Source organism: Helobdella robusta (assembly GCF_000326865.2).
Source record: "Helobdella robusta unplaced genomic scaffold HELROscaffold_73, whole genome shotgun sequence".
NCBI classification, from domain to species: Eukaryota; Metazoa; Annelida; class Clitellata; order Rhynchobdellida; family Glossiphoniidae; genus Helobdella; species Helobdella robusta.
This window is the reverse complement of record NW_008705415.1, coordinates 338,967-355,787: the sequence shown is the minus strand read 5'-3', so window position 1 is coordinate 355,787 and position 16,821 is coordinate 338,967. Positions and strand designations below refer to the sequence as shown.

The window sequence follows — 16,821 nt, the reverse complement described above, 5'->3', positions numbered from 1 at the left end:
TAATAAAATCACAATCATCACCATAATCATTATCATAAACCTCATCATCATCATCACCGCCATAATCATTATTATAACCACCACCACCATCATCATCATCACAATCATCATCGTAACCAACCAGAAACTTCAGCATATCGAATCCATTGGAAGCAAGTAAATTTTCATATCTTTGTAACCCAAGAGCGCATAACCATTGAGATAAACTTGAACTGCCATCATCATCATCACCATCATCATAATCGTTACCACCATCTCCACCGTCATCATTATCATAACAACCGTTACAATTATTATTATTATTATTAGTAGTAGTAGTAGTAGCAGTAGTAGTAGTAGTAGTAGCAGAAGTGTTGCTTTGGTTACGCTTATTTGGCTGAAACTTCATAGAATTATATATAACGTTATTATTGTTAATATATTTATTATTGATGTTATTATTGTTGTTATTATTGTTATTATTATTATTATTGTTGTTGTGTCCGTTTAGAGTCAAACTTGTGTCCAGAGAAGCCATAACTTCCTCAATCTATAATAATAATAATGATAATAATAACAATAATAATAACAATAAAAATAAGGCTGATGATGATGATAATGATGAAGGTGACGACGATGATGCTAAGAGCTCTAGTGAATTTATAGAAGCCATTTAATTTGAAACAGACCATGATGATGACGACGACGAAGATGCAGTAATCATCATCATTATCATCATTTTCATCGTCATCATCATCATCATGTTCATCGTCATTATCATCATCTTCATTGTCATCGTCATCATCATCGAAATATTTGTCAATGAAAATAAAATAATCAAGAGGTTGATCGGTTTAATATAAATCAAACACAGGAACGCACACAGACAAACACCACCACACACATACATACATATATACACACACACACACACACACACACACACACACACACACACACACACACACAAACAAACATGCATGCATTAGATCATCTGCCAAACAGATAAACCACAGCAGACATGTATTAGTGTGAACACACAACAAATTAAGAATAAACAGACTCACACACACACACACACACACACACACAAACACACACACACACATACAAACATACATTCAAACATTCATACATACATACATAGACGTACACTTAAATACATGCACACAAAATTTCTTTTTGATAATTGACGTAAACTAATAACTATGTCAAACATTTGGAGGTCTTCTCATTCATCAGTACCCTATTTCCATCCATTCATAAATTCGTGCTTTCACACATTCACGTATGCATGCATTCATTTATTTATCCAATTTTTCATTCATTCATTCATTTATTTGTTTATTGATTCCTTCATTCATACATTCCTTCATTACATCTATCTATAAATTAATTAACTCATTCATTAGTTCATCCATTAGTTCATTCATTAGTTCATTCATTAGTTCATTCATTAGTTCATTCATTAGTTCATTCATTAGTTCATTCATTCATTCATTCATTCATTCATTCATTCATTCATTCATTCATTCATTCATTCATTCATTCATTCATTCATTCATTCATTCATTCATTCATTCTCTCCACACCCACCAAATTCATATCAGCAGTCAATCCAATGTCATTATTATCATTAAAACAAACACTTTCATAATAATAATAATAATAATAATAATAATAATAGTAAAACAACAAAAACAATAATAAAAATAAAAAAAACTAACAATAATATTGTGAATGAACCAGATAGAGGCAATCTAATTCGCTAAATAAATAAAATTCCCATAACCTAGATAACATTAACAATAAAAACAATAGCAATAACAATAATCATAAATAAATAAATTAATAAATAATAATAAATAACACACACACACGTACACACACACGTACACACAGACACACGCACACATATATACAAAGAAACCCAAACCTGCTCCTACAAATGTCATTATGATATATTCTATTAGAAATACTTTCAAAGGTAAAAATAAATTTGAAACTTGCTGGGAAATGAAGTGAACAAGTGAATGAATGAATGAATGAATGAATGAATGAATGAATGAATGAATGAATGAATGTAGAAAGAAAAAATACACGGCAAGAAAGAATGAATAAATGGACACAAAACGATTGATTGACTGGCTCTCTGAATTCACTGAAATGAATGAACGAACAAATAAATGAATGAAAAAATGAATGAACAGATGAATGCATGCATGCATTGGAGGATGAATGAATGAATAATAAACAAATGAACGAAAGAAGTTAGAGCTGGTAAAAAGAACATGTTGACAATTTGAATACATTTAATTAGTAGCAGTTTTGTTGTTGTCATTCTCTCAAATCAACTACCATTACTTCATATGATTACTATCACTGGCATACATACTATATACATACAAACAAACAAACGAACGCATACATATAAACGAACGAACAAACGAACAAACAAACAAACATAAACGCATAGAAAAATACATACAAAAACACATTCCATTTAAACACACATACAATCATACATATATACATATATACATACATACATACGTACGTACATACATACAAACATACACACACAAATACATACACACTTACGTACATACATATTCTCACAAAAGAAGCTACCAAAACAAAATGATGTTTTCCTTATGTAACTATCATATTGCAAACAAACATGCAAGTAAGTATATGTCGCCATCATCATCATTATCATCGTCGTCATCAACATCGTTGTCCTCCCTAAAAAATTTCAAAGGAAACTTGTTTATATGTGTTCATATGTGTTGTGTTTTACATTAACTATTTAAATAAAATTGATGTATGTATGCATGTATGTCTGTGTGTGTGTGTGTGTGTGTGTGTGTGTGTATGTGCAAGTGTGTGTGTAAATATGTGTATGTGTGTATGTATGTATGTATGAATTTGTAGGGGCATTTAATTGCTACCATTAAAAAGAAGTTATTAAAAATGTAAATTTAGTATATGAAGAAGAAAAACCAAGTAACTTCTATTAAACTTTAAAACATTATAAAACTCTTTAATCTTTCATTTTATAGTAGTAGTAGTAGTAGTAGTAGTAGTAGTAAGTAGTAGTAGTAGTAGTAGTAGTAGTAGTAGTAGTAATAGGAGTAGTAGTAGCAGTAGTAGTAATAGCAGAAGCTGTTGTAGTAATAATAATAATAGTGGTAGCAGTAGTAAATAAAAGTATTTTTTGAGAAAAAATATAATATGGTAATACAATTAATAAAGCTACATATTTATAAACTTGATTTAAATTGAAAGCTTAAAAGTTGACTGAAAAAGGTTTTAGAAAAAAAAACACACATGCCCATTACAACACATACACACACACACACACACACGCACACACACACACATATGTACACATATAGATCATAAATCAATGATTAGCATTAGATTAAACTAAGGAGAAGATTAACTGGATGATTTATTGACTGGTTGACTCATTGATTGATTAATAATTAATTCAACTGATCAGTTGATTGACACATACACACACCCCACACTATTCACACACACACACACAGACACACACACACTTACACACCTTGGCCCATTCTTCGTTCTCATCATAAAACTCGGAAATCTCCTCTTGTTTGTTTGCACACATTCTGGTTGGATTACTCTACTTTATTTTCTATTATCCCGAAAATTAATTAAATTCAATTTTTAGCTATTAAATTAACGATTTTAATTTAAACTTTTTAAAATTAAAAAAAAAATCAAACAAAATAAGATAAGTGATAAGTCCATGTACATATTTGTAGATTTACTGAATTACCTAATAAAATCCAAAAGCAAGAATTTATAGATCTTTGCACTAATCCCTAATTTGTAATTTTGAAAAAAGCGGCGTGAAAATGAAAAGCAATTTTGATTTAAAAAATCACCAAAGCGATCGGTTAATTATTTAAGTTGAGATCTACTTTTAACTTTTTAATATTGCTGTTACGCTGGTTGTCTTTAAATCGCCTCAAGTATGGAAAGCTAAATCAACTTTTATAAATAACAAAATTCATTTTTGCAGAGCTCACTTACCTGTACTCGATATCGATACACGTTTATAACTATTTTAGTGCAAAAATGTCAACATGCCCGCTGTCAAGAGTAACAAACGTTTTAAAAATTCAAAAACGACTTTTGACGGCTATTCGACGACGAATTCGTAAATAAAACTAAAAAATATCTAACCAGTTACACAAAAAGCAGACAGAAACCGATAGCGTACAAACTTCTCAAGAGCTACTTCAGAATATACAACAGAAATTACCCCATAATTGAATTGGAATAAGATTTATTAAGTTCCTACTCACTTCACTAACTAACCACACAACACTAGACGAATGAATGTGTATAACAATGCAGAAAAGCTGAATATTATCAAGGTATAAATATTTTTAAAGTCAGGACAAAATTTAGATACGGAAATGAAAATACCTACGAGAGAAAAGAAAATAAACGCTCCAACTTTAATATTAATAAACATTTTACCTTCAAATCTAATCTTACTTCTAATAAAAAAAATGTTTGCTCCCTAGTTTAGGATTAGAAATCATCTTAGTCCGAAAAATCATCTAATAAATAATTTTTAAACATACACAAGAACAACGACATTGATAACATTAACTTCCCTATATTTATTTATCATTGAGTCAAACGAAAATAACATCACATTCATCTAATTCATAGTATCGTTAACGATCAGCATCATCTTCACGTCATCATCATCAACTAATAATAATCATAACAAATGTTATTTGTTAACTTCTTCATCTTATTTAATATCTTTGGTAGCCATGTCAGATACTTAGCCGACCCTCCATTTGACGTACAGGGCTTTGAATTTATCGAATCCGGCCAAGACACCAGCACCAGCCACTCCTCTCAAGATGTTTGCACCTGTTTGTGTGATTAGGGAATGGTGTTTTATTAGGGAAAGAATTAGAAAACATTAACTAACAGAACTACAAGAAATATCTAAAGAAAAATCTACAAACATCAAGAGAACAAGAACTAAACAAAACAAGAAAGCAAACAAAGAGCAAGCATACCGGCTCCTTTCATGAGTGACATGAACCCTTCTGACTTGACGACCTTGACAGCACAGTCAATTGAGCCCTTGTACTTGACTGCCTCACCGCTGGTCATCATCATGCGTCGTCTTATGGTGTCAATGGGGTAGGATATCAAACCAGAGGTGATTGTCACAACTTGAATGGGCAGAGAGGGAGAGAAAATCATATTTATTTAAGTATTACTATGTCTATGTTTACAGTGTTTATTCTAATTACTCATATTTAATTCAAACATCTATTTAATTAAAATTAAAAGACTGGGTGAACTGAGGATGAAAAAAAAAATTGACTTTCACTTACTGTATCCAAGAGCGAATGATATCATGAGTCCAGCATTATCTCCAAGTACAATGGGTTTGAGAGTATCATAGAAACCAAAGTAACAACCACGATACACGATGATACCAACACAGGATATCACAAAGCCTCTGTACAGACCTGGTGGTGGTTGAAGGTGTCTTGGTGTATTATTTATTATTCGTTCATCTATTAAAAAGGATTGTTTACTCATTAAGATGAGGTAGGCAATTTTAATTTTCAATTACAATCATAACAATAACTACAAAAGATTCTTATTACATCATAATCTTAAATAATAACAAAAAAAAAACAAAGAACAGGGAAGGGACTCACCAACAACACCGTCTGAAGCAATGGTCTTACGGTAGACATCAACCATGCCATTGAACTGACGATCACCACCGCCTGGGAAAGTATAAGACATGTAAAATCATGAAAATAATATTGGGTCAGAAAGAGACAGCAGACGAATGAAATAAATCAAAGAACAAATTCAGACCTTTCTTGCTTGCCTTAGCATCGTTGGCAAGCCTGGTTCTGCAGTAGTCAAGGGAGTAGACAAAGACAAGTGACATGGCACCAGCAACACCTCCTGATGCAACATTCTTGCTGAAGTTCACCATGTATGGGTCCTTCTTGTTCATTACAAAGAGGGCCTTGATCTTGTCCTTGAAAGCAAAGTTCAATGCCTGAGTTGGAAAGTATCTGATGCAGTTGGCTAAGTTACCTCTCCAGAATGGAAGGATTCCTATTATAATGAATAACAAATTTTCATCAACCTTTCATTTGTCATTTTAGGATAAGTAACTTTTCAATTAATGAACTTTTTACTTCATAGAGTTTCAAGAACATGAAAAAAATCTATATATAAAATTTATATTACATGTAACTCTATCACAATCTTATGGCCAATCATATGATAATCCATCAGCAATAATGAATGTCTGACCTTCAGTTTTAAATGTTCTAACAGTGCAGTCAATGACACCATTGTAAGGCCTGTCCAATCTACCCATCTTGATCATCTCACCCTGGTTCTGAACCAACAGCTTCACTCTTTCGATGGGGGCAGCTGCAGTCTTTGAGATGATGGCAGCAGCCCCACTGAGGAGAAAGTTCTCATAGAAAGAGAGGAGGGGACTGGGCTTTGATTCTTCTGACATCTGAGAAAAAATTAATTAAAATGTTTTTTACTCAAAATTTAAAAAAAATCCAAAGCTAAAATAAAATAAAAACAACTGATCACACTTTTGTTTATTAATTTCAGAAGTCAATGACATATGATCACAAGGTCAAACTATATTTTCAATACAATATATTTAAGAAAAGTAATCTTGAAAGTCAAGTGAGCGACAATAAAAAGAACAAACATCCAACTGCTGAACTGGCAGGACAACATGATAGAATAACAATGACTCTACTGAACTGAAGTCTAGAATCCGGTTGTAACCAAAAATGTCCGGTTTTAAGGAATTTCAAGTATTTCAACAAAAATATTGTACAAAATACGCCCAGAAAAACTTAAAACACTATAAAATTTAATTTAGACAAAGATTTTGACCTTCACAATAAAAACGTTTCAACGCGATCAAGAAAAAACTCAAAATTTTCACATAAAAACTGGCCAAAAACTAAATCATAGTAAACAATCGTTTATAAAATAATAAAATACACCAATTTATGACAAAAATGGTGTAAAAATTGAAAAAAAAACCAACTTTTGAGATGAAATTCGATGCGGACAGACAAGTAGCTCACTGGAGATTGAGTGAAAGAGAATGGCGACTTCCAATAACACGCTAATTTAACGAGCGGTCAAGGTCGTGGGCGCGTCTATGCCACAGATTGTCAAAATGGCTGATTTTTTATTTTCAAAATATATTGCAAATATTATTTAATTTAAACCATTAAATCACCATTTTTAAAAAAAAAACTTGTTACAGAATTTTTGTCAGTTAATTCTTCTGCACACTTTCAAAATGTATGCATATAATGATATATGCACATAATTTAGTCTTCATCACCATAATTCATCATCATCATCTTAGTCAACATCATCATCATCACCATTGTAGCATTACTAAATGATTATATCTACAGAAGATGTTATTGAATGCAACCTTCAAAATAAGTGTGTGTGTGCATGTATGTATGTATGTGTGTGCATGCGTGTATGTATGTGTGTGTATGTGTGTGTGTGTATGTGTGTGTGTGTGTGTGTGTGTGTGTGTGTGTGTGTGTGCACTATAAGAAAGATGAATACCAAGTGTACTATAATAGAGATGAATACAAAATGTGGCCTGACTGGTTGCATATAAATGGGCTTCCCGTATTTATTAATTAATATATCGTTCGGTTTGGTAATTAAACATGAATTTTTATTTAAATTGAATGAATGAATACTGAGTCACCTGAATGTGTAGATATTTACGTACGTCACTCTCTCTCTCTCTCTCTCTCTCTTCCTCTCTTTTGCCTCTCTCTCTCCTTCTCTCTCTTTCTCTGTCTCTTTTTCTCTTTCCTTTATACGAATTCATGTACACGTCATGTGTGTGTGTTAGAGACAGAAAGTAGAGAGAGAGACAGAGAGAAAAAAAAACAGAAAAAAAAGAAGGAAAGAATGAAAGAAAGAGATGAAAAAAAGAAAAAAAAGAAAGAGAGAGAGAGAAAGAGAGAGAAAGAGAGCAGAAGAGTTAATGAATCAATTAAATAGTGGATTGAACGGTGTGAATGCATTAGTTCCACCCTAGCCACACGCTACCACATAAAGAAAATGCGGCAATCACCACCATCACACACACACATACACATACACACACACATACACACACACACACACACACACGTGCAAATGCACGCACACGTGTTTTTCCTTCTTTTTCCAAACCTAAATAATTGAAAATTATTCAAATGAACTGTTTTAGTGCGCCATTAAATAATTTATTATTATTATATACCAAAATTTTTAAGGTAGTTTCGGGTATATTATACACGTACGTAAAGGATTTGAATGCATTTGAATGACTTTGAAGAACAGAAATGAATGTATTGATACATGTTACGCTAACAATTTTAAGACACAAAACTTATGAACAATCCTGCCATCATTTTGTTCACTGCTGATGTCTTATAGTACTGCCGATGAAAAATTCTAATTCGATCGAGCAATATTTGATAAGCAAACGAACAAACAAACAAAAGAACGAACAAACCAACCAACCAGCCAGCAAACCAACAAATTCATGTATGTGTGTGATTGGTTATATAATACCTATGGTATGTGTATATGTACGTATGTGTACGTATGTATGTGTGTATGTATGCATGTTTGTATGTATGTATGTACGCATGGATGTATGTATGTATATATATATACATATATACATGTGTTTGTATGTATGTGCGTACATATGCATGTATAAAATAGCCGTGGTGTGCTAGAGGGAGAACTTTGAGGATGAGAAGTTTGTTTTAATGTTTCTTTACAGCTCTTGAATACTTAATTGAGGTTTATGTTTGTATGTATTTTTCATTATCATTATATTTATAGTGATAACTGATAAGGAAGACGATTACTGTTTAATATCCTTAAGTTTTGAAATATAAATCATACAATATTATTTCGATTAATTTTGAAATTTTTCTCTGTTAGATATAATTGTGAGACAAACCCATGTAACTAACTAAGCAAACGAAGGGACGAACGAACCAGCAAACAAACAAACGAACGAACGAACCAACAAAATATACCAGCCGGCAAACACACCTACAAACACAAACCTACGAACGAGTGAATGAACGAATGAACGAACGAAAAAACAAGCCGTCAAATCTATTATATTAAATTATTTTGCCATATAATGAAACATGAAACAAAGTATAGATAAATCATTGAATATGGGAAAGAAAACTTCGAAAAATCACACAAGAAATGAAATGTATTCCAGAAGACTTCAGAAAATTTGGTCTGTAGTGTTTTCTCTCATGTTCCGAAGTTTGTTCACTTTGTGGCATTTCTAATTATTTATTGGATTTAATTATTATTACCATTATTTGAGTAGATTATTATTATTATTGTTATTTTTATTATTTTTTTGTTCATCATGTTATGTTATTTAATATTGGTTTGTCGTTTAACTATTGATATTATTGTCACGAATGAATCATTCATTCATTCGTTCATTCAATCAATCATTCATTTGTTCGTTTGTTCGTTCGTTCGTTCATTCATTCATTCATTCATCCATCCATTCATTCTTTGCCTCTCAATCACCATTCAACTTTTTCAAATTTATTTCCTAAAAATTACAAAACAGCGGCAAGAAGAAATCTGTCTGTAATGTATTTATTCCTTTATTTATTCATTCATTCACTTATTTTTCTATTTCATTCATTCATTCGTTTGTTCATTCATTCATTCATTCATTTATTTATTTTTATATTTGCGTTGGCAGTGGCTGACTCAACGAAAAAAAATTTTACGAAATTTATGGCATACTGAAATGAATGAATGTGATGAAACCAAATTAAAAAGAGAGGGAGAGAAAAAAAGAGAGAGAAAGAGAAAAAAAACAGAGAGAGATAGAGAAAGAGAGAGAGAGAGAGAGAGAGAGAAAAAGATAAAAAGAATGAGTTAAGACACCTTTGTCCAACGAGCAAGCGGCGTAACAAGGTATAGAGTCATCACCCACCTATCTAACCGATGTCGAAGATGCCGTGCAATAATAAGTCACGTTTGTTCTTCTTAAATTCAAGAGAGCTGATGCACATGGGGATAAATTTTCTCTCTCCCTCTTTTCTCTCTCTCTCTCTCATTTTGTTTATCTCTCTTTCTCTCTCTGTCTTTCCTCCCATTTCTCTTTCTATTTTTCTGCTTTCTATTTATACACACTTGTATTTGATATAAATATCAACCAGCATGCAAAAAACCTATTTACCATCTTGCATGGAGTGATGTTAAAGAATAGTTCGGTAAAAATGAGCAAAAAATTGACCAAAAAACTTATAAACTACCAAAAAAATAGAAAAAACTGACAAAAAAAAAACAAAAAACTCTCGAAATTTTTCCCCAAACATCGCAGAAACGCTTTCGTAACACATTCTAACTAAAAATGAACTTGTCTCACTGATGTGTTGGAGGCATACGTACACAAACACACATGAAAAACTACCTACAAAATATACACAAATGCACACATATACATACAAAACACACACACACAAACACACACACACACTTACATACATACATGGAGTACTTAAGAAACGCTTTCTCTGAATTTGTTTGTTATGGATTTTGAATGCTTAAATACAAACATCACCACACAATTCAACAACTACATATACGGCAAAGATACAACAAATTGAACATAGATATACAAACATATACAAAGATACACAGAGATATACAATGATATACAGAGATATACAATGATACACACCGAGATACAAAAGCAGCTTAAACGCCTAAAGTATGTTTTTGTCACCGAAAAATATTCAGGACGATTTGTAGGTTCTTTTAAGAGACAACTTATTGAAATAATAACATCGTTAACTTAACGCCTCAATGAATAGATGCACGGTTCTCTCTCTCTCTCTCTCTGTCTGTCTGTATGTGTGAGTGTCTATGTATGTATGTTTGTGTATTTGCAAAGTTATTAAATGTGAGCAATATTGTGCGTGTGTTCGTATGTATGTACGTGCCTTCCTAAATGGATAAAATTTGTAGGGCTGTATGTATTTTGGTATTTTATGCGTATATGTATGTGTTTGTATGTATATGTATGTGTGTGTATATATATATATAAATATATATATATCTGTATGTATGTATGTGTGTGTGTAAAACAGAACTTTTAATTAGCATGTTAAGACTTCGGACGGAAAAATTGTATGAACTAAAATTTTTAAGAGAAAATAATAAAATTAAACAAAAAAAACCGGAAATAAATAGATTTTTAATTTTTCTAAATAAAATATAAAATTATGATTCTTTGTTTAACATTTTGATTGTTTTTTCAACATTTAAAAAAGAAAATTAGTTTTTCGTCAAAGTAGCTTTCCAACTGAACATCATAGCATCATCACTACCGTCATCATCATCATCATCATCACCCTCCTCTTCATCATCATCATCACCCTCCTCTTCATCATCATCATCACCCTCCTCATCATCATCACCATCACCATCAGTCTCATTATCATTATCATCACCACCAACACCATCATCATCATCATCATCATCATCATCATCATCATCATCATCATCATCATCATCCTCTTCATCGTCGTCATCAGCATCGTCATGCATGTATATTGCGTGTTATTAATACAATAGGTGAATGGCATGGCATGTGCATTGGAATGAGTGATTGAAAAGCAACAATTTTTATTCTTTCATTTTTTTCATTTTCCCCCTCTTCTTTTCTGATCTCTACCTCTCTTTTCTCTCTCTCTCCCTCTCTCTCTCTCTCTCTCTCTCTCTCTTTCTTTCTTTCATTTATTTATTTTTTCATTCTTTGTTTTGTGGTGAATAATTTTATTTCAATTATTCAACGACAAGAGCAATCAATGTTAAAATGTTGCTTCATTTTGTTCTAGCACTTTTGTTTGTTTGTATTTGTTTGTTGGTTTGTACTTGTTTGTGTTTGTTTGTATTTGTTTGTTGGTTCGTATTTGTTTGTTGGTTCGTATTTGTTTGTTGATTTGTACTTGTTTGTGTTTGTTTGTATTTGTTTGTTGGTTCGTATTTGTTTGTTGGTTTGTACTTGTTTGTGTTTGTTTGTATTTGTTTGTTGGTTTGTACTTGTTTGTGTTTGTTTGTATTTGTTTGTTGGTTCGTACTTGTTTGTTGGTTCGTATTTGTTTGTTGGTTCGTATTTGTTTGGTGATTTAGCTCGTTTTTAAATCGCCTATTTTTGTTCGAATTTTTTATCTCTATACTTTCACAACAGAAACTCCAGGTAGACTGCAGATATGTGAAATATTTTTTATATGTTAGCGGAAAATTTGTGAGAAAAAAATTAACTATGACAAAAGCGTGTCAGAGTTGGAATGATGAATAATAAAAATAAACTACTACTGCTGCTACTACCACTACTACTGCTGCTACTACTACTACTACTGCTACTACTACTACTACTACTACTACTACTACTACTACTACTACTACCTCGACTACTTAGCTATTAAAAAGCTATGGTTAACATGCTCATTACTAAGTTCAAAACAATGTGAGAGGTAATAAAAGTATCACCGCCACCACCACTACTACCACTACTACCACTACCACTACTACTACTACTACTACTTCTTCTACTACTACTACTACTACCACTACTGCTACTACTACTTTTACTGGCCGTGAGAAGTTATAAGTTCGCACCGTAGAACACCGCTAGGCACTGATCGGACTAATTAGGAAGACTTTCAAACAATTCAAACGTAAATGAGCGTTATTTGATAAATGTTCTCGTTCTCTCTCTCTCTCTCTTTCTCTCTCTCTGTCTCTTTTTCTTTCACTTTCATTCTCTCTTCTCTCCCTTTTTTTCTTATTTTTTCTTTGCTTCTTTCGCTTCAGCCTCGTCTTTCAATTTTTTCAAATTTTTCTCCTGTTTTGAAAACTTTGGGATGCTGTTGCAACAAAATTAAAATTGAAAACATTGCAATTGTGATGGGTGTGGAAAATTATTAACATCATCATCAACAACAACAACAACAACAACAACAACAACATCAACATCAACAAAAAAAATAACAACAACTACAACTACAAACCCCAACCACAACGAAAACAATCACAACAACAACATCAACATCAACAACAACGACAACAAAACAAACAAAACCACCAACAACAAAAAAACAAACAACAACAGCCATATAACAGCATGTGGCCATGCTGCGTTAACAAGACCTTATTGTACATCCTACCACCTAGCGAGAATACGAAAAATTACTTCCCCACACAACGCTAAATGCCACGAAGTTGTATTACACCAAGGGCGTATTTTGTATTATCCGGTATTATACACATTTAATATACATACATATGTTCGTGTGTGTACAATAGACTTACGTGTGTGTGTGTGTGTGTGTGTGTGTACTGTGTACTTGTATTCTTATGTTGATTTGTTTTTATTGGTATTTAGACATGTTTGTAATGCTCATAAACAGATTCATAATACGCATACATACAGACGCCTACAAACACACAGACACACAAACATACAGAGGTACAAACATACAGACAGACAGTCAGACACACACGTATGTGTGTTGAATAAGTTTTTTAAATGTTTTATTAATTATTTATGTGGTGGTAAGAAAATGTATGCAGAGAGAGAGAGAGAGAGAGAGAGAGAGAGAGAGAGAGAGAGAGAGAGAGAGAGAGAGAGAGAGAGAGAGAGAGAGAGAAAGAGAAAGAGAGAGAGAGAGAGAGAGAAAGAGAGAGAGAGAGAGAGAAAGAAAAGAGAGAGAACCAGCTAAAGTTAAAATATAGAAACGAAACTTTAACTAAAAGATTTAAAAGATTTATAATTGGAATGAATTTTTGAAGAGTCGCGACTGCTCGCTGCGTCCAGTTAATGACATCCGTGCAGGGAAAAGTATAATTACAAAATGAACATCGAAATTAAAATCTGCGGCAAGATAGTGTGTAACGACGTGTGTAGAGGTGAGCACAGGGACGGAAATCCCATGGTCCCACGGAATTCACATGGAAATTGGTTAAACTTAATTTTTGGGAATGGGAATTTCGGAGAGTAGGGAATCGCAGTTCGGAAATCTGGAATGACGGGCAAAAATGGGAAAAATGATATCTACGTGCGAAAATAAAAGCGTAAATATATATTTCTCTATGCTATGTAATGTACACTCGTGCACATGTGATCGACGCATACACAACATAGGAGGACCACACGTGTACGCTAACAAAGAAGATAACCAACATATGGAATCACGTGAAATCAACAAAGCTGGAGAGAAATTTTCTCCGCAGCTACATACGTGGTGCTTGGTAAATAATCTCATCAGTTTTCTACATCGATTTGTCTTCGGAGTTTTGTTTGTTGAGTTGCATTAAACTACAATAAAATAAGAAAATTTAAATTTGTTATTGAATTTGGCAATATATTCTATATGTCTTCAAGTACTTCAACGTAACTAAAATTGACATACTATCAGATATATTAATTGAACCTAAACGCTCCGGTTTACACAATCGTCTTCTGGTTCTCACTTTTGTTAACTCGTATTAACCACACTTTTGCTAAATCTGCATTTGTTTTTACTGGCCCTTTTCTCTGGAACTCTCTACCTTCTTTTCTAACGATGTTCAGAGCGAATCTCAAAATCTAGAGATGAGCATAGGAACTGTATCGCGGAAATCCCATGGTTCCAATGTGGTTAGGGGATCGCTGGAAACGAGAGGGGAAACGAGAAAATGAGTTAAAAAAATAAGGAATGGGAATTTTCTGGAACGTTGTCATGAATGGGAATTTGGGAGGTTAATCGGGAATGGGGAAAAAATGGGAAGGAATCAGGAGTAAATTTCAATTCCCGCTCACCTCTAAATATGTGCATGTGCAATGAATGAACAATTGGACGAGAGATGAATTGATGGTTGAATGCACGAAGATAATGATGAATGGATGGGTGAATGGATGGATGAATGGATAGATGAATGGATGAATGAATGACAAAATAAAAGAATGACAGATAGATTGATGGATGGATGAATTGATGAATGGAAAGATGGAGAGACATGACCTGCTTGATGCATGATTGAGTGAGTGAGTGATCGTTCGCATGAATTGAAAGACGGATGGCACTGATTATTAAGGAATGAATGAATGTATGAACGAATGAATGAATGAATGAGTGAACGAACTAATAAAAAAAAAATAAATAAATGTGCAAATGAATGAATGAAAGAATGAACAAATAAAAAATGAATGAACACCAGAACGAACGGAAATGAAGAATAACTGATGATAAATATTACAGAAAAAAAATTGATAGATTGATTGACATAAAAATAAATGAACAAATGAATGAACAAATGAACGAAAGATTGAATAAAAGAATCAATGAATAAAAGAAAGAACGAATGTTTGATGGACAGACGAATAGAAATCAGTAATAGCATTTCGATGTCCAGTTATTGACATTTGAAACATGTAAGGAAACATCAAAAATGAAAATTAATTAGAAAAATATTGATGGAGAAAATACTACTACTACCACAACTACTACTACTACTACTATTACTACTACTACTACTACCACTACTACTACACTACTACTACTACTACTACTACTACTACTACCACTACTACTACACTACTACTGCTACTACTATTACTACTACTACTACTACTACTACTACTACTACTTCTACTACTACTTCTACTACTACTACTGCTACTACTGTAAAACAACAACAACAACAACTACTACTACTACTACTACTAACAATAACAATAACAAAAATAATAATAATAATAAATTATTATTATTATTATTAATAAATTATTATTATTATTATTGTGATTATTATTAAATGAAGATTATTATTATTTATATACGGATAACTGTCAGAGTTAATACAATTCACCGGGCTTCCCAATTTGATTACAATCTTGTTGATATGAGACTCGCGTACTGCTTACCTGTGTAAGCGTGTGTGTATGTGTGTGTGCGTGCGTGTGTGTATATGTGTGTGCGCGTGTGTATGTCTTTCTGTCTGTAAGTGTGTGTCTTGCTGTCTGTATGTGTGTGTTTGTATGTGTGTCTTTTTGTCTGTATGTGTGTGTGTCTTTCTGTATGTGTGTGTTTACATGTTTGTATTTATTGTATTTGTTTTATTCGTTTATGTCTATACATATATAAATTGTTTTCAATCTGATTTTATAACTATTTCTACTACTACTACTACTACTACTACTACTGCTACTACTACTACTACTACTACTAATAATAATTATAATAAATAATAATAATAATAATAAATAAATAATAATAATAATAATGATACTTACTACAAGTATTTTTATATCTGCGACTATCCTAACATCCAATTTTTCAATCGTCATCATCATCTTAATGATGATGAAGGAAGCCACGCTCGACGCTTCAGGCGTTTTGGCTACTGCTACTACTGCTTTTTCGTCGATTGAAAGTAGTGGTAGTAGTAGTAGTAGTAGTAGTGGTGGTAGTAGTAGTAGCAGTAGTTATAGTAGTAGTAGTAGTGGCGGTGGTAGTAGTAGTAGTAGTAGTAGTAGTAGTAGGACTACTACCGGCTAGTAGTAATTTTTATTACAGTATAATTTACAAACAAGTATGCGTACAAACATACAAACAAAGAAATACACAAACAAACAAACAAACATACAAACAAACAAAAGGCTTTCGACACATTAATCTGCGGATAATCTGCGAG

At 32.5% G+C, this 16,821-nt stretch overlaps 2 protein-coding genes across 2 annotated transcripts in view; both read right to left on the bottom strand.

Moving 5' to 3' along the window:
* Window positions 1–517, bottom strand: part of HELRODRAFT_181606 (hypothetical protein) — a gene marked incomplete at both ends in the record, with an annotated part of 4,237 nt that extends 3,720 nt beyond the window's left edge. The window contains one exon of the mRNA XM_009031397.1: window positions 122–517. Coding sequence (XP_009029645.1) covers window positions 122–517 — 396 coding nt within the window. The remainder of the gene's footprint in view (window positions 1–121) is intronic.
* Window positions 518–4,136: 3,619 nt separating this feature from the next.
* On the bottom strand, window positions 4,137–6,715 carry HELRODRAFT_186151 (hypothetical protein). The gene is made up of 7 exons (XM_009031396.1): window positions 6,630–6,715; window positions 6,331–6,544; window positions 5,881–6,129; window positions 5,715–5,786; window positions 5,382–5,519; window positions 5,058–5,216; window positions 4,137–4,905 (listed from the first exon to the last, which is right to left on the bottom strand). Exons 2-7 carry the CDS (start codon window positions 6,542–6,544, stop codon window positions 4,814–4,816), a joined length of 924 nt encoding a protein of 307 aa, XP_009029644.1. The 5' UTR covers window positions 6,630–6,715; the 3' UTR covers window positions 4,137–4,813.
* Between the last annotated feature and the right edge of the window lie 10,106 nt (window positions 6,716–16,821).